The following is an 18,128-nucleotide window of genomic DNA, read 5'->3' on the forward strand; positions in this document are numbered from 1 at the left end:
TTCATCATCTTTAATATTTTACAGAGAATCAGCGCGTATTGTCATGCTGCACATATTCTCCTCCATGTTAGAGTATTGGCTTCATGATTAACCTCACAGTGAGGAAGGAAACAGCTTGGCCTACAGATAAGCACAAATTTGCGCTCGGTTGCATTTTCACTGAACATTGCTCTTTGCTCTGATCTAAATATACTAGTTAGAGTCCCGGGAGAAACAATCAGAGCATCGCAGTAAGCAAACAGAAGGAATGAAATGATGAGGTCTGGTGATAGGGAGGCGCTCTGTGTGTTCTTATGACTTGTCAACACATTAATCACACAGCCGATTTAATGTGTGACGGCAGAGTCTTTTTTGTCAAATAATATTAACTGCCATTTTATGTGGCGTAAAAGAGTGCTGATACTTTTAGTATCGAGAGATGATCATCTTACTGGGTGTAATATTATACGCAGCAGTGTTATTACGAGCTGTGGCAATTCTACATGGTGCATTTGAAAAAGCCATTCTCCTCTAACTGAGAGGGCTGTATTTAAAGTCCAGCCCTTGGAGTTTATTTGTATATTTTCCCTAATTGGAACATGGACAGCCTCAATACCATAAAGAGGTTTAGTTTGTTACAAAAAAAGTCCAACACAGGCTCCCATAGAGGTTTAAAAAAGTGCAGCTGAGTTCTGTATTTTCATTTTTACCACAGCCCCTTCAATGTGGTCAGATTTTTAGCCTCATCCCATTAAACATTAATGAGTTCCGATTCACTGTCTACCATCTGTGAGGTGGATAAGAGCACAACCCCCCCGTAACCTTAGTATTTATTTTATTGCAGCTCATGATCCCTAATGGTCTTGTGTTTTTGTGGAGCAGTATAACCTGAAAACTTCATTTTGCTTCCACGAAGGTTCAGATCTCTCTGTGGGTCTCATCTTTATTTGTCAGACCGGCCTCGAAGCGCCGGACAGCCGGCTATTCTCGAAATCACAGGTGTCACACATAAGAGCAAGGACAACAGCTTCTTATGGGGATTGCTTTGTTTGGAGAAAACTAGGTGGTACACACTGGTCTTCAGTCGCTTAATGAGTCACTGAGGTTTCACTTTAGAAAAAATAATTATTGCTATGGTGTCTCAGGTCCTTGAATCTAAGTTCAAGTGGTCCTTGACAAACAAGGACATAAACAGCACACACCAAATGTTGCCCCAGAAGGTTTGAGTTCAGCAGCAGCTACACAAGCGCAACACTGATCAATGCAACAACCTTCAAAATTAAAGTAAAAGTCTGATGTCTTTATGTATTCTCAGTGAATACAGTCTTAGTCATCATGTCTAAAATGTTCCATCTCTACTAAAATAAGTTGAGTAGAAAGAGACATTTCAACACAAGAATGGGACATCTACCCTTAGGCATCCACATGACCTCCCGCCATTGACACAGCTGAGCGTGCAAGGTGCTGTTGTGTTTTCAAGGGTATTTCAGCTCAAGGAAAAGTTCAACATTTTGCACAGTACGCCTATTTCAGCCTATCTTGCTGAGAAGTCGATGAGAAGATGAATACCACTCTCAGCACTTCTAAGATGAAAGATTATTTTACCTTTGGATAAAGCCAGGCTAAGCTGTCTACCCCTGCTTTCAAGTCTTTATGCTAAGAGTGAGACATTTATGCTTTTGGTGACACAATCGCTGTTGGAAATGCAGTGACGGCTTACTAAAAACCCTCACTTTTCCAGGCAAATTCGCTGTTGGCAATGCAGCAATGGCTTGCTAAAAAACACTCATTTTTGGTGACACAATCACCACTGGAAATGCAGTCATTGCTTGCTAAGAAACCCTCACTTTCCAGGGCAAAATCGCTGTTGGCAACAAAGCAATGGCTTGCTAAAAACCACACTTTTCGAGGTAAAATCGCCACTGGAAATACAGCAATGGCTTGCTAAAAAACACACGCTTTTGGTGACACATTCACCATTGGCATAATCACTACTTTTAATGCAGTGATAGCTTAAAAATTCTCGCTTTTGGTGGCACAATCGCAACTGGAAAAGATGGGATAGCTTGATGAAAACACCCGCTTTTGGTTGCACATTTTTCAGCTTGAAATGCAGCAGTCGTTCACAAAAAAAATCAACCCTCGTTTGGTTGCACAATTGCCATTGTAAATGCAGTGAAAGCTTGCTAAAAACACTCACTTTTCAGAGCACCATCACCACTGGAAATGCAGCAATGGCTTGCCAAAAAAAGCACCATCACCACTGGAAATGCAGCAATGGCTTGCCAAAAAAAACACTTGCTTTTGGTGACACAATCGCCGTTGGAAATGCAGCAATGGCTTGCCAAAAAAACACTTGCTTTTGGTGACACAATCGCCGTTGGAAATGCAGTGATGGCTTGCTAAAAAACACTCACTTTTCGGGTCAAAATCACTGTTGGCAACGAAGCAATGGCTTGCTAAAAAACACTCATTTTTGGTGACACAATCACCACTGGAAATACAGCAATGGCTTGCTAAAAAACATTTGCTTTTGGTGACACAATCACCACTGGAAATACAGCGATGGCTTGCTAAAAAACATTTGCTTTTGGTGACACAATCGCCGTTGGAAATGCAGTGATGGCTTGCTAAAAAACACTCACTTTTCTTGGACAAATCACTTTTGGCAATGAAGCAGTGGCTTGCTAAAAACCACACTTTTCGGGGGAAAATCGCCACTGGAAATGCAGCAATGACTTGCTAAAAAATGCCTGCTTTTGGTGACACATTCACCATTGGTATAATCACTACTTTTGAGCTATTAGTGGCACAATCGCAACTGGAAAAGATGGGATAGCTTGATGAAAACACCAGCTTTTGGTTGCACATTTTTCAGCTTGAAATGCAGCAGTCATTCACAAAAAAACAACCCATTGCCATTGCCATTTAAGTGCAGCACTGGCGCACAAACAAACACTCACTTTTGGTGATACAATCGCTGCTGGAAATGCAGTGAAAGCGTGCTAAAAACACATTTCAGAGCACCATCACGACTGGAAATGCAGCAATGGCTTGCCAAAAAAACACTTGCTTTTGGTGACACATTCACGATTGTAAATACAGCAGTGGCTTGCTGAAAAACACCTGCTCTTGGTTGCACAATTTCCGCTGGAAATGCAGTGATGGCTCACTAAAAAACACTCATTTTGGGGGGCAAAGTTGCTGCTAGAAAAGCAGCAGTGGTTTGCTACAAAACACACCTTTTTGGGACAAATTCAACGCTGAAAATATAGCAATGGCTTGTTAAAAAACACTCACGTTTTGGCGCAAAATCACCGCTGGAAATGAGCTCACTTTTTGGGGCACCATTGCTGCAGAAAACAGTGATGGCTTGCTTGAAGAGAACTGTGCTGTTTGTTAGTCTGAAACAGTGGTCTGCAGCTTGGCAGTTGTCATGCGAAGTTGTCACACCATCCCCTCCACCTTCTGATGACAAAGTCAGCTCATATTCACGTAATAAGCACTACGTCACTTTAGAAATGTTGCATGACACGTATGAAACATACAAATGTAACATATCCGTGGTTTGCAGAAACATACAATACCAACATTTTCTCCTGGCGACTGGGCTGGGAGTAAAGATGTTTACTGCTACAGGGTTTTATTCAGCTCACAGAAGATGGAATCCCAGATCAGTTTCTCCTCTTTGGTTGAAGGTGCTCATCAGCTACTCGAGTGTTAGATGAGAAGCTCCGTGCAAATTTCCCTTGGGGACAGACTTTTGTTTAATTTTACTTCCAAGCTGTCCAAGTTTTATTCTTTTTTAACAATCTTTTGGTAATTCAGCTTTAAGCTCGGCTCTCCCCATTTGAAGACCTGCTTTTTCTAGTTCTTAAATAATGCCCTCAATCAAAAGCTAATTGTGAGACTCTGGCATTGACACATCTCATCTATTGTGGATTTACACAGCTCCCTCCCTCTGGTTTGAGCCTTGGAACATGCTCACAATCATATGCTATAAAGAGGCTCCATGTTGTCCCTGTTTTCCCTGGATATTAGCCTCGGGGGTTTTGCTAATACAAATCACATTTATAAGATCTATGACAACAAATGTGTAGCAGTCGCAAACAAAATTGTGTGAGAGCCAGCCAAGCTCACAAAACAAAAGACAATAAAATAGTTCACTTTTTTAGAAGTTTACTTTCAGTTTGAGTAATTTAGGCCGTAAGATGACTGCTGTCCTTTCAGAGCTCAACATGACACTGCCTGTTCATGTTCAGTGACTGTGGTTCAGGCCACTCTGTGTGTGAGGAGGAGGTCCTGACCGACTTGTTTTGAGTTCATTATGTTTATGGAGAATTACACCATCCCCCTTCACCATTTTCAGACAGCAGAGAACAGACAAGAATACACATGCCCCCCCCTCCGAGCGTATATTTTATGTTTTGACAACATCGTCTGTCACAGTCACTGATCTCACGCTTGGAATAAATCAAAGGTGTTATCACACTGCCACGGGAGTCAAAACCCAGACGCAAAACAATCTGTACCTCCCAAGTCTTCGCTTTTTCTGTTTTCAACACGCACAAAGAAACACGTCGCATCTCTAAAACTCCATTTTATTATCTTGTTTTGATTTAAAGACACATTAAAAGGAGAATAAAAAAAAGAAGTGTAAAAACAGGCTAAAACAAGTGTCACAAAAAAATAAAACCTCCCAGAATAACTACTGGTACAGACCTATGCATGGCTTCAGTTCAAAGTGAGAATGGCATTCAGTCCTTCATACTATACACATAGGCACACACACACGTACAAATGGGATCAGGGTGTGTCCTGCAGTTTATCATTAATTCTACCTGCAGGAGCAACTGCCTTGCATGTCCCCTAAGTATTTGTCTTCACACTATCACAGGGCTGCCTCCACTTCCAGATGCCTTAAGGTCCATATTCCCTTCATTACACCCCAGAGCTGTTGAGGTCTCTCTCACATTGTGTGCAACCCGGGTTCATGTCCTCCCTTTGAACGTGTTCATGCAGGTATAACTCCCAGAAAACTTGTGGATTTCTTCAAGTGCAACTTGTGGCATGAAGCTAGAAAGTGCAAAAGAACCAAGGAAAGAGTGTTAGGAATCAAACAGTCATGGTGATACAAGCAAGATAAAATAAAGAGATTTTTATTTACCTTTTTAAAATGACGAGGGCATGCATAGTCCAGGGCAGGTAGAGGAAGGCCTTGTCAGCTCTGACTGCATCCACAGTCCTCTGGGCAACGACCTCGGGTTTGAGAGGTGGGAAGAGCTGAGGAAACCTGCAAAAGAAAAGTTGTAATTTTGAGATAAAGTCATGATCTTTCTGATGTATTTTCAAGGAGTATCATAACAAGCCATTTGGTGGACATTTTCATTTTAAAATACAGTGCAAACAAAGTCAGCTCTAGCTAGCTAAACATGCTTTTAAAGGCAAACTTTAGCCCTGTTTCCACCAAACACTGATAATATCTTTGGAAGGAAAAGTAACCCATCAGATATGGTACCTAGACCCTAGGTCACTGGAAGATTGTATGAATTGTATTGAAGGTGTATGTCATATAAAAATAAAAATTAAATTTAAGGTGTGTTGATGGATTCACATCATCAAGTCATGCATTGAGGAACATTACAAGAAAACGTTCCACCTTAAAAGTTGCCGACAGTCGGCCCACTGAACCGTCATCTATTGACCAATCAACAGACTGCAGTGTTCACAGCTCCACCTTTTAGTACCAGATCTGTGTGCTAGGTACCCCAACAGAGGGGGGACCAAAATCGGGACGGTACGGAACGGTTCCATTGGTACCATCCACAACTTTTCATGGTGGAAACGGAAAAAAGCGTACCGAACTGTACTGGACCGTACTGCTCGGTGGAAACGAGGCTTTTGCTGATTTTCAACCAGCTTTGTAGCACATCAACGTGGGTAGTGTGTTTAAATGAACTGTGCTAAACTTCCGTTCATCTTACCAGCACCCAGATCTCCCTGCATATTTCCCAGCTCAAATCAGATTTTTGCTGGCTCTATCTAGGGCTGTTGCTCAAAGTACAAACTGTACTCCTGTGTTACTGTGTTACCTATTTTTTGTCTTGAATGTTTTCAAAAACATATTTTAGCTTGACCATTTTTTTTAACCAGACAGCCACCATATTGTTTCTTGTGTCAAAACAGACACGCTTGCACCCAGCAGTGGGAGTGTTAATCGGTCTGGTGCTACGCATTGCATTCTGACAGTCGAAGGTTTTCTACCTTTTGAGCAAAAGCAAATGCCACAGCCCTTTACCTCCATTTTCTTTGGCTATATAGCACCAATTTCAAAAGTATCTGTGTCTCTCTACTGCACAGACCGACCAGTTTTATGAAAAACTATCTCTCCAGCAGTGAAATACTTCTTTAATGGCAACATAGCGGCAATGTTTAGATTAATGTGTTGGTGTAAGCTGCCAAACTGTACATTAAATGTTTCTGATGTTTCCAAAAGCCATTAAATGACACTGTGAAAGGAGATGTAATGCACCTTAAACTGTTCAGCAACAGAGGTCCAAATCATAAAGATTCAATTTCATCTGTAAGGGCCTCAGGACAACCACTAGGGGGCAGACAGACGGATGATAAAATAATAAATTAATGACTGAGTAATTATGCAAATTCCTTTTTTGGGGTAATTGAGCTCCTACTGTCTCTGAACAGTATGTTAAACTGTTATTTAAGGGCAAGCTGAACATTACAGGTCAGAGCGAAACTGTGAGGGAGTATCTGCAAAGAGCCGGAGGGTTGCGCAAGGTCATAAACTCACACTTTGGAGGTTCCCAGCGCTGGGACTGTCTTTTATTACCGTCTACTAGGGAGTTGCTCATTACAGAGGAAAAGTCGGGATCACCAAAGTCTGTAGGATAAATTGTCTGGAAACCATGAAATTTCGTGCCAATCCATCAAGTAGACGAAAAGCAATTTGCCTGCAAAGTGAAAACTGGTGGTGCTAGATGAAAAGTAAGAGGATCATCAACCTCATTAGAATATATCCTATAGGGACCTTGAATTCTCCATATGGGAAAGTTCACAGCAATCCAATCTAATAGCTGTCAAGATATTTTGAATTAGAAGGGCTGAGTGATAAGTAGAAAATCAAATATGACTATATTTTTGACCAAATATATGTCAATATTTCAATGACAGTGTAGGGTTGACTATTGGCGCGTTCACAACATATTTACACAATGAGACTGGACATAATGACGAAAGCAAGGTTTATATTCTCCGTTAAATCGACATCGTACCTATGGCGTAGGATCTGCATCCCAGAAATGTAACTACATGTCAAAGCAACAAAGACCACCTGTTTATTTACCAGGACTGACTGACCTTATGGCCAGCACTGATATCGCTAGACCCGCACCGCTAGCAAGGCTAAAATAGCATTTTCAAATACCTGACTCTCATGCCCTGGAACATCTCTGTGTTGGTGTGGAAGGGGAGCACGGTGGTGCAGCCAACACCGGGACAATCCAGCAGGCCCAGCGTCAGACTCTCCATGAAGGCCAGCGACGAGGCCTTTGAGGTGCAGTAGTCTATGGCCCCAGGGATGGGAGACTGGGACAGGATGGAGTTTATGCACACTACGTGGCCGTGCTGCAGCTCCAGCATCCGAGGCAGGAAGGCCTTTGTAGTCTGGGATAAGGAGAGAGAAAAAAAGGGAGAATGAAGACAAGGTGGATGGAAGCGTGGAAATGGAAGGTGAAATATATTCAGTGGAGTAAAAAGAAGAAGAGACAAGAGAAACAGGCCCCCAGTGTAACCACAGATTAAATTTCCATTTCCATTTAGTTGATAATTGCATTTCTGTCTGCGTACGACATAGTCTTTTGATCTCCATTCAAAATAAAAAATGCCATGAGTTCCAAAATCCGTCTGATGTTTCAGGGGCTGAGAGGCAATTTGGAAATACCCCACTTAACCTGCCATAATAGCAGCAGTGATTGACAAGTCTAGGGGTGCCTACTGTATATAATGCCCCGCTATGATCAAAATATGAACATGATAAGGATAATCTGCTGCGAGGAATTCCCCTACTTCTGCATGCAAACTGCCTCTGCGTTAGTCATACCCAGAACTGTCCCATGGTGTTGATGTGTTGGGATTTCAGAAGGGCGTCGTCGTCGCTGTCCATCAGACTTTTGCCATGAACGACAGCCGCGTTGTTCACTAATATCGTCACATCTCCCACCTGTGATTAAAAAGCACAACCATGAGGTAAAAAAAAAAAACAGTCAAAGAGCTTGTGTGTTTTCTGTCTGCTTTCATGAGATGATACAGTTGTGCTGCTCCAGAGCTGTCAGCAATATTCCCCACTCTTGTTCAGATATTTCAGATGAAGTGTAATCTATACACCAGATGGGAGACAGAGCAGCTCAGAGCCAATATACATAGAGAGGAGACAGAGAGGCATCACGGGGAAATATTTTATGATGTGTTTCACCGTGTGCAAATGAGATTTCTTTTTGTGCGAGTAGAAATACTTTATATCAAGCTGCCGTACCTTTTCTCTAACCACCTTGGCTTGCTTGTAAACTTCCTCCCGATTGGCCACATCACACAGGAAGTAATGGCACTCTGTTCCTGAGAGAGAGATTTCTTCTGCTGTTTCTTTGAGGCACTTTTCTGTTCGGCCCCACAAGATCACCTAGCAAAGAAAAAAATGTTTTTTAAAGGTTAGAAACAAACAGAGAAGCATTCTGCATTCAAACTGTGCCGGGATCGGAAGCAAATCAAGTGAACCGTTGCTTATAAGTGGAACAAAAAGGCTTGTTTTTACAGTCAGTCGTCAACAAAACATTACGTATGTTTTGCGCAATTTTTCTGGCAATGAGACCTGGTGTAACTGTGGAGATCTTTGAGCAGCAATGCTCTTTTCATTCAGAGAACAGAGAGGCCATTTTCACTCCAACAAATAGTTTTAGAGCAAGATTAAAGGCTCGGGGGTTGCTGTGCGAATGAATTGTCTCTTCATCCACCCGGAGACTAAATGAAGGCCGGTCATTTGAGCAGGGAACATGGGGTTGGATGGAGGTGGGGGACTAGTGATTGGGCAATTAGATCTGTCAGTCTTTGGGGTCAGGGAAAGGTAATGAAATCAGGGGGTGAGCCCTCCTCATCTCTCAAACACAAATTCTCAAAGAGATTACACGGCCTGTTGGGCAGATGAGCCCCGTCATTTCTGGTCAGGGAGTCTGAAAACAGTGCGTGTGTGAAGTGCTGAGGACGCCAGTGTGGGATTTGGCCGGTCGCCCGTGACCAAGGTTAATATTTGAGCAAAAAGTCTTCTGGAAAGTGATCTTGTGTATGTGAGAGACAGAAAGACTGCGTGTGTATACACACACAAAATAGAGTGTGTCTCTTGCCACTTGCAAGAGTTCAATTGCTATAGTTCAGTGGTTCTCAACCAGGGGTTCAGAGACCCCCAGGGGTGCTTGAGGGAGTTCCAGGGGGTTCCCAGAAAAATGGGGAATATCACTGTGGAACTAAGCCCAAAGTGCATAAGAGTCATAAGAGTGTATATTTTCATCATAAGTTTTACTTCCTTCACAGTTATCTCCTCAACTGCAGTTGACAACTATAAAATTCTGGCCTTTATCATATCTGACAACCAAAGTCTTTTCAGATGGAGGTCCTGAAGCCAAGTCTTATCAGATGAGGATCCATGACCTGACCTAGAGTGCTGCAGAAATGAGTCCTAAAACTTGGAAATATCTTAGCACTTCAGCACTTCTGGTTCCCTCATTTTAAAGTCAATAGGTTTTTTGAATGTTTTTGGTCCGATGCCTGAAATGAGGTCTGTGGTTAACACAAGCTCAAGAGACTTTCACATTTTGTTCTACAACATAAAATACGTCAGTAAATGCCTTTCCTAGTTCTAAAAGATGACTGCTAACAAGTGGCAAATTAGGTTATAGAGCATATTGTGGTGGCGCTGTTGAAGTCGTTTAACCTTGGTGTAGTTCCTTTATAGGCTAACGTTACCTTTTTACTCCTGCCGATTGCATTTACACTTCAGAAACCATTAAGTGGTGCTCATTTGTTAAGATAATCTTGCTGAACAAAACATGCAAGTATCATTAATTTTGTTTGCCACACAGCTTAATTTCTGCAATAATCCAAAATCCAATGGAAAAATCCCATCGGCTTTTTGTTGAGGGAACGAGGGCGATGCTAACCTCTGGGTCAGCCTGTAAAAAAAATCACCTGCATTCCACGAATGTAGAACCAGTTCCATACTGGTTCCTGCACCTAGTTTTGAACCATTCGGAGCATTTCAACCAAAAATTAATGGGGACAGATTCTGGAAAGTTGGTTCTCATCTGGAACCAAAACATAGCAGGTTTTTCTTGACCTGACGCGAACTTGGCGCGAACTGTGACGACGATCAGTGGTCATGTCATATTCTACAGGTTGGAAAGAAAGGGTGGAGAAGTCAAGTGAGAAATCATCAGATGAAGAAAGAGCATGCAATGGTCTTATCAATAGCTGGTCCATGCTTGTTTTCTGGATAAAAACAAATGTCTGTAAGAACAGAACAAAATCTTGCAGGTAATGAATGTGATCAACGATTTTGCTTCAGTTGTAAAACTTAAATTAGTAACCCGGGCTATTATTTATTTATATCAATGAAATCAATGGGCCTATATTTGGGACAGGCCTTTAATTCCTTTCACACAAAACTGCTGCACAGCAAATATCGGGAAATACAATTAAAGTGTTTATTTAAACCAGTATGAATATTACTTGTATATCAATTAGGAATCATTCACTTGATCTAGCGCCGACAGAAAGTGAGTTACGGCACTTGAGGATTACAGCACCCAGCATACCGCCACAACCCCACTTCATCCTGTTAAAACAATAAGAAAAACCCTTTGATTCCTTTGATCTGATCTGACCCTTGTGGACTAAAGGAATATGAATAACTTACTGGGTAATCGAGGTATGGACACATAATTTGAGGTAGCCAACAACCTGGTTTTATACATCCGAAGAACTTCTTTAAAAGAAAAATTAACTGCTTGGCAACCAGACCAGGCGTCTAATTGAGGCAGGTGTTTATTTGTCAAAATGTGTAGGTACACCAGGCTAACAAATGGGACGAGACGTTAAATTGGGACTAGGCTTCTAACTGAAGTTTTCATCCCTGGTTACAATGGTAATACCACTGGTGGAAACACAGGCTGGTTCACTAGATAGCACCAAGGTTCCAAGAATCCTGAAAGGAACTTGTTCAAGAACCAGAGCTAATTTTGTAGAACAGGGGTATCAGTTTTCCAATTGAAGGTTTCTTGGCACAAAAAGGGTTGAGAACCACCGCTGTAGATGATCAAACTTCATGTTTTGCATGTATTGGACCTGTCAATCTCCAGGATACTTTCAGACATTGCCAGTCTTTTCAAATTTACTCAGCACTTATCTTCAGCCAAACACAACATATTGGCAATTTGCACAACCCTTAAACATCACTAAATTACTGTGTTGCTATTTCTTTCATGCAGTGTTCATGTGTCAATAACTGTCTGATGGTATTAGCAGCAGAAGCAAACCAATCACAGAAATAGCGACACAGTAAAGCTCTGGGGGACATCAAAGATTACAGTCTGCAGTGTGTTCTTTATTTCTTTATCAGATCCAAAGCAGTAAGGGTTTGGCTCCCTCCCTTGTTTGAGTTACTTTTTGATTGGGTTTTTTGTTTGCTTCATTTGCAAACCCATTTGAGCAATCAGTGAAGGCAGACAGGTCTTGATAAATAACTGAAAGCTTTTAATGGGATTTGAGCCTTACAAACAAAGCTGACAGCTCTCATTAAAAGTCAGCACTCAAACTGTGCTCTCCTGTTAAAATGTTATTTAATTAATTAGGTTTATCACCCGTCACAACACACAGGACCCTCAGAACAAACAAGCATTGGCCAAATTGCAATCCGGATAGAAACAGTAAGAAAACACGTTCTAAATTGACCTTGCATGAGCCCTCCTTCGCTATCAGTGATAAACCAGTGATTGTTTTAAATAGGCGTGCCTAACAGGACTTAACTTCGACACATGCTGTAAGTAAAAGCTCACTAATCGACAAATTAATGTGGCAAAGCTTGAAACGAGACCTTGAGAGTGCAGATGCCACTCAATACCGGCTGTGGTTTACACGACTCCGTGTCCCCAGTAGCTCCAGCTGAATTACAGTGATACTCTATCTCTCAGGTCTGAATGTATGGGTGGGTATGAACCCTCCTTTTCACACCCATTGTATGGGCCAGCAGAGAGGCGGCACACAGAGGGGGCAGCAGGAGTTCAGGAGGCAGTCGCCTGCCGCTGTCTAATTACTGCGGAGACAGCAAGGTCAGTTGCAGGGCAATACCCAGCTGGGAGCGGTGTGCTTCCCGCCTCCAGCACAACACACACACACACGCACACACAAACCTGTTGTCAGTGCCTCGGTTTTGGTTCATCTTCCTCGCAGTGATCTCTTTATGTAATGTTTACTACCACATAAAAATCAATGCTCTCTGCAAACACTTTCTTCTAAAGTTGTTGTCACAGCGCTGAAAAATACTTAGAAACAGAGCTTTGATGAAATATGCTGTTTAGATGTCAACTGTTTACTGGCGTTGTTCTGAAAGCCCTCTCGCAGCGCTCTGAACTTGGATGCTGTGTTTGAAAATACTTTGCGTCTGGTTTATTGTTCCAGTGCTTCGTTCTGCAACGGTTCCCCCCTAAACTGCACACAAGAAGACCTGGCTCCCCTCCTGAGTCCCCGGCTCTCCATCTCGCCGGATTCTTTCATCAACGCTGTAGTTAGTCTTCCTCACACCGTGAAAACACCAAAGCCTGTGCAGAGGGAAAAGGAAATTCCGGCTGCCAATCACAAAGGGGCTCTAACTGGGGTGAGCGCGAGTTCGTAGAGGTTAGCCCCATTCATAATTACCGTCCTATTTCCTTTTAGCATCTCTTTAGGCAGGGAGTAATTGTCATACACATTACCACAGGTGTTGTTTTCAAAGCCTTCACACCTAGATAATACCCAACAATGGGGTGCTGAAAAGCGTGGTGACATCCTTTGTTGAGCAGCTGCAAAGTAAAGCTTTTAAAACCCACTGGTTTCTTCTTGCTCGTTCCCCAAGGAGACGGCATTGAAAGACAGAGGGAGGCAGTTAGTGTTTCATTGAGCTTTTAGCAATGTTTTCAAGCTGCTAAAATTGCGCCTTAAGAGAGCATCCGAGATGTGGAGCTTGTGTCACACATGTACGGATAATTACAACCCCCAGCTTTCAGCTGGGTGGCTCAATGCTTTCTACCGGGGAAATTACCACCACTTTCTTCTATGTGTAATGACGACTCCCATCTGAGGTGATCAAAAATAGAGCTACTCTGTATTAACACATTACTGCTAAAGGGACACCAGCGGCTCATCAGGCACTCAGCTGTGTAATGTTCACCCACTGGATTGGTAGACAAACCGTAGCTGGAAATGATGATGGGAACAGAGGTTAGCCTGACCTGCAGTGATGAGGAACTGTCTGTGGAGCCACTGGAGCATTTCAGGCCCAACTGACGGCTCCTTGTTAGGGGGGTGAGGGATGGGCAGAGTGGGGGGGGGGACGGGAGGGTGCGAGGGTTTGACGAGTGGGGTGATTCTTGGAAACTGGAAGGACTGGATGAAGTACTGATTACCAGGACAAATCCTGATCAGAAATTTAAGGGTTTGCAAACATAGCATCCAATGGGTCATTTCAATTCAACAATGTCATCAGAGAACTTTTGAATCCCCTAAATTTTGGATCGAATCACAAGGTTTGTTTACAATGACTTTTGGATAGAAACCCCCCACGTCATGTACATAAAATTAGATGGCGCTGAGCAAATGCTGCCTCAACTGGTTAGTCTTTAGCCACACAAAAAGGACCACCTAAAACAATCAATATCGATTTAAGTGTACACTATATTAAGAATATTTTCAGTGCTGAACGTGCCGTCAGACAGCCCTTTCCGTTAGGGAACTAAAGCCATTACTTCAAAGCCACCAGACTCCATTGACAAATATTAATTTTACTGAGCAGAACACAGGAGTTGGTGGTCGACTGCTGCCTCAACTGGTTTGAGGTGTAAGGTAATGCCAAGAAAGTATTTTAAATATAGCATACACTTTCACTGATAAGGATTTTGGAGGTGGGTCTCTTTAGTTGGCGAAAGACTTTTTGCTGTGGCTTCCGCCCGCAGCAGTACATTGCCTAGCTTCTGTGCCGGTAGATTTGTTTTATCAAAGATGACAGCAAAGCAAGACAGAACATAAAATAAGCACGGCAGAAACGTCATACAGGTCCTTCCTGTTTAACTATATATCTTCAAACATTACAGTTACGTTATGACAACTTATCACGTTTTTTGTCCTGTTCTTATTGTGGTCTTTTCTTTGACTTAGTCTTTGCCCACATTTTACTGTATGTTGCGTTGTATTACTGTAGTGAATTACTCCATGTTCAGTAATCCTGCACTTAACATTTTAACTCTAAAAGCCTAACCAGAGACAGGGGGTGCAAATTAGCCATGGCTAGAAACCTGTATGCATTGAATCTACTTTGTACATATGAAGCAATGTCTTATGCATTAGTCCATGTCAAATTAACAAGTTCATTCACATATCTCCGCAATAAAATCAATCGCCAGTTCTTTGCTCAGAAGCGCTTGTTGTTATTCAGGCAATAACACATTGATTCGGTGTATGCCGGACATGGCTCAACAATAAGGACAATAAATCTAGCAATTTGCTTGCCCGATAGCGCAAATGGTAAGAATTAAACTTAGCGTTTTTTTCCTGGACCCAAAGAGGAAAGTTGCTCAGGAGCGAGCCACCTCACCTCGCTCTTATCACTGCTGTGAGTTGCACATGTGCGGCACTGATCGGCGGGTAAAGACAATGTTCATGAGCTGTGAGCGATCATTTCAATTATCCTGGAAACAGGAGTTGAGTGGCGCCAAACTCCAACTATGTGTAGTGAAGTTTGCCACAAGTTAAGGGTTTTTTGGGGGGAGTTTGTCCTTATCTGCAGCGGGGGTCCAAGGACGGAGGGATGTCGTATGCTGTAAAGCCCTCTGAGGCAAATTATTTGTGATATTGGACTTCGAATTGAACTGAAGTTTGAGAGCAAGGCAGGTAAAATTTAATAAAGAATAAACACGATAGTCTTAGTTGTTATTTAATGACTGCCGATAAATAAAACAACCTGTATACATGCCAGTAAAAACTGACTTTGGGCGAGTGGATTTATGACCCACGTGGAAGTGGAAAAACATTTAAGTTGAACCCTGCAGGATGTTACACAGCTGAGTCTATTCTAAAGAGTAATGGAAACATGCAGATCCATCTTCACATCCAGCTGGGAAAAATAATGATGAATCATAACTGCAGTCTCATAGTAAAAAAATTATAATTATCTTGTTTCTAACATATTTTGACCTAATACCTCCGCCATCTCATTACAGTGCACTTCAGCAACATAGCTCTGCATTAGACTAATCCAAGATCATACAACCTGCTCCTCCCTAACCCCTCTTTGTTGGGTTGTTTTTATTCATTTAGTTTTGCATACACATATCATGTCCTCATGCTATGCTTGAAAACAAAACCTAATCTGGCTTTTATTAAAAGCATTACAGGCTCTTTTGTTGTGTTGTGATATGTTGGCAGGTTTAATGACAAAGACTGCTTGAAAAAAAAATGGCAAGAAACTATAACAGGCTAATAGCAGGGGCTGTTATTGTGTGTATTTCTTTGAAGCAGCTTCAGGGAGACTTTGTGCACATCAACCCACCCACCCTCCTACTCCCACACAAACACACTCCAAAACACAAACACATCCACACACACTCCTTTAACACAGCCTATATCTATGGATAATACACTTTCTGGACATTTCAGTCATACCTGAATCACCTCAGCAGAATGGCTGTCAGCCCAGTTACTGCACTTAATCACATCAATCAGCCATAAAGGCTGCCCGGTCCTGCCCTCTGGTTGACCCAAGCTGTTGTGCAATACATGAACCAAAATTGAGGGCAGTGTCTCCAGTCTCTCTGGAGCAGCTAGGCTACTTAGAGGTTGTGATCCCTGCTTTCATACAACAGCGGAACAACAATACACTTGGGGCAGGGTGGACAGGACTGACCAAGCTACCTGAGGCAGGAGGGGGGAGGTGTGTGTGTTAGTGTGTGTGTGTGTGTGTGTGTGTGTGTGTTAGGTTCAAGCAGCCGACTTTTGACACAAACTAAAGCAGAAGCATGGCTGACCAAAACAAACTGCATGCAGTTTAATAGTGGAAGCAGCAATGTGAGTGCAACAAGTTGCTGGATGAAATTACCTTCCTGGCCCCCTGCTTGGCGAACTCTTTCGCCAGGTGACGCCCGATGCCTCTTCCTCCACCGGTGATCAATACCACCTCCTTGGTCAGGTCCTTCCTTCTGCTTGGCAACAGCGAAAACAAACTTGCCCTGACTATATAATAGAGCATTTGAACCGGGAAAAGACACATACGACACGCGCTCTTCAAATCCATCTCGAGAAGTGCTCACGGGTAGCCGATTAATGTTTACGCTGCAAGTTTTACGCGCACGACTGATCTCCTCCAGGAACAGCGACTTATGAGCTCCTGCAAGTTTGTCCGCATGCAAACAATCTCATGTGCAGCCTCACAAAGTGTTGCATGAGTAATCCACAGGCGAAAAAACTGTAGAAAGGCAGACGTCAAGCAGCTCTGACATGATAGTCGACATGCATCACGCTCTCGAAATGAGTGAGTGATCAGTCATTACGCCTGTCAGGCGCTGCTACAGACGCAGAGACGTGAAACACAAGTCCAGGCGACGCTCCGCTGGTGTGCGCTACTGAAACCGCTGGGCTTTGGTGGTGTGTGTGTGTTGTGTTCCTGTCCTGTCCTGTTCTGCCTTATATATCACCGCCTCTGCCCTGGCTGCGCTATTTCCACTAGTGAAAGGACCTGGGTGAACCTAAAGGGGAGGTTTGTGTGGGCATTAATCCTGATTGACATGTTAAGTGGGGATGAATATTTTGCTCCAGTGCCCGTCTGCCCCTGAGTGGTTGCGTACTTGCCTCTTCCCCACCCCCTTCATCTGGAGGTGGTGCTCAAGCTGTGGTCCGGGGCCCCCCAGTGGTCGCACCGCTGCTGTCCCAGGTGGGTGCCTGAAACATCATTCTTATTCTGTTTCAGTCACTGACAGTTATAAGTTAATCCAAAACCAACAGTCAAAGTGTTCTTATGTGAGAGTGCCAGATGGGGATATTTGGTCAAGGGCTTCATAAAAATGACTGGGTCAGCTAATCCTCACTGCAGCCCACTGTTAATTAAGTGAAACAAATAAGCAAACAAACAATTAATCAGCTAAACAAACACAAAGCTGAGAAACCTGACAGCTGTAACCATAACATGAACTCCCCAAATAAGTAACCCAAGTACAGCAGATATCTAGACATGCAAAATCTGTTCTTAAAATATACAAGACCTGGAAAATGTTTGATGCACTTACACTGTCTGGGTTCAAATCTGATAAGGGAGTGTTCGTTATGAGTGGGGAGGGGGTGGTGCAAAAAGGGGGAGGCATGTCAAATAAGTTTTTAAGCACTGGAGAGGGACTCATGTTTTTTTATTTTGGCTTTAGTGGGATTTATACTTGTGTGGTGGTGTGTCTGTGTCACTCTGCAGTTACACCTTCAAAACACTAGTTGGCAGCAGGGTTTCTGTGAAGTGTTGTAAAGTTGAGTAGATTCAAAACACACATTAAACACACATTAAACATGGCTTCATGGAGACAGTTTCAAACACAAGTGCACAAATCAGCTTCACTATAACTCGCAGCATTCACAGACAAACACTTGTCTTTATCTGGACACACAAATACAACATGCTAATGTTTTTAGCACAAGCCTATGGCGTTTTACATTGTATAAATTCGCACAGTGGCTAGCAGACTTTTCCTCTACTCATATGAAGCCAGGAACAACAGCAACATTTAACAAAGGAAACTTTACAACAGTCGGCTCCATTACAACTCACATGGTTCACTGACAAAACAACTGTCTTATAC

The 18,128-nt window shown here is 42.7% G+C and overlaps 1 protein-coding gene across 1 annotated transcript; it reads right to left on the minus strand.

The window, feature by feature from the left end:
- Window positions 1-4,563: 4,563 nt before the first annotated feature.
- dhrs3b (dehydrogenase/reductase (SDR family) member 3b) lies at window positions 4,564-17,092 on the minus strand. Its single transcript, XM_050038826.1, has 6 exons — window positions 16,388-17,092; window positions 8,531-8,674; window positions 8,099-8,218; window positions 7,424-7,662; window positions 5,147-5,272; window positions 4,564-5,055 (listed from the first exon to the last, which is right to left on the minus strand). The coding sequence occupies exons 1-6, from the start codon at window positions 16,580-16,582 to the stop codon at window positions 4,971-4,973; spliced, it is 909 nt and encodes a 302-aa protein (XP_049894783.1). The 5' UTR covers window positions 16,583-17,092; the 3' UTR covers window positions 4,564-4,970.
- Between the last annotated feature and the right edge of the window lie 1,036 nt (window positions 17,093-18,128).

The sequence above is a fragment of the Epinephelus moara genome, chromosome 24 (genome assembly GCF_006386435.1).
Source record: "Epinephelus moara isolate mb chromosome 24, YSFRI_EMoa_1.0, whole genome shotgun sequence".
In the NCBI taxonomy this organism is placed as follows: Eukaryota; Metazoa; Chordata; class Actinopteri; order Perciformes; family Serranidae; genus Epinephelus; species Epinephelus moara.

What these genes read in the sequence shown, in the direction of transcription:
- dhrs3b (XM_050038826.1), bottom strand. Translation starts at nt 16,582, where the DNA reads ATGGATTTGAAGAGCGCGTGTCGTATGTGTCTTTTCCCGGTTCAAATG. An exon ending in CCAAGGTGGTTAGAGAAAAG is followed by an intron (nt 8,219 to 8,530) that starts GTACGGCAGCTT and finishes TTTTAATCACAG; the next exon opens with GTGGGAGATGTGACGATATT. An exon ending in ACACCATGGGACAGTTCTGG is followed by an intron (nt 7,663 to 8,098) that starts GTATGACTAACG and finishes TCCTTATCCCAG; the next exon opens with ACTACAAAGGCCTTCCTGCC.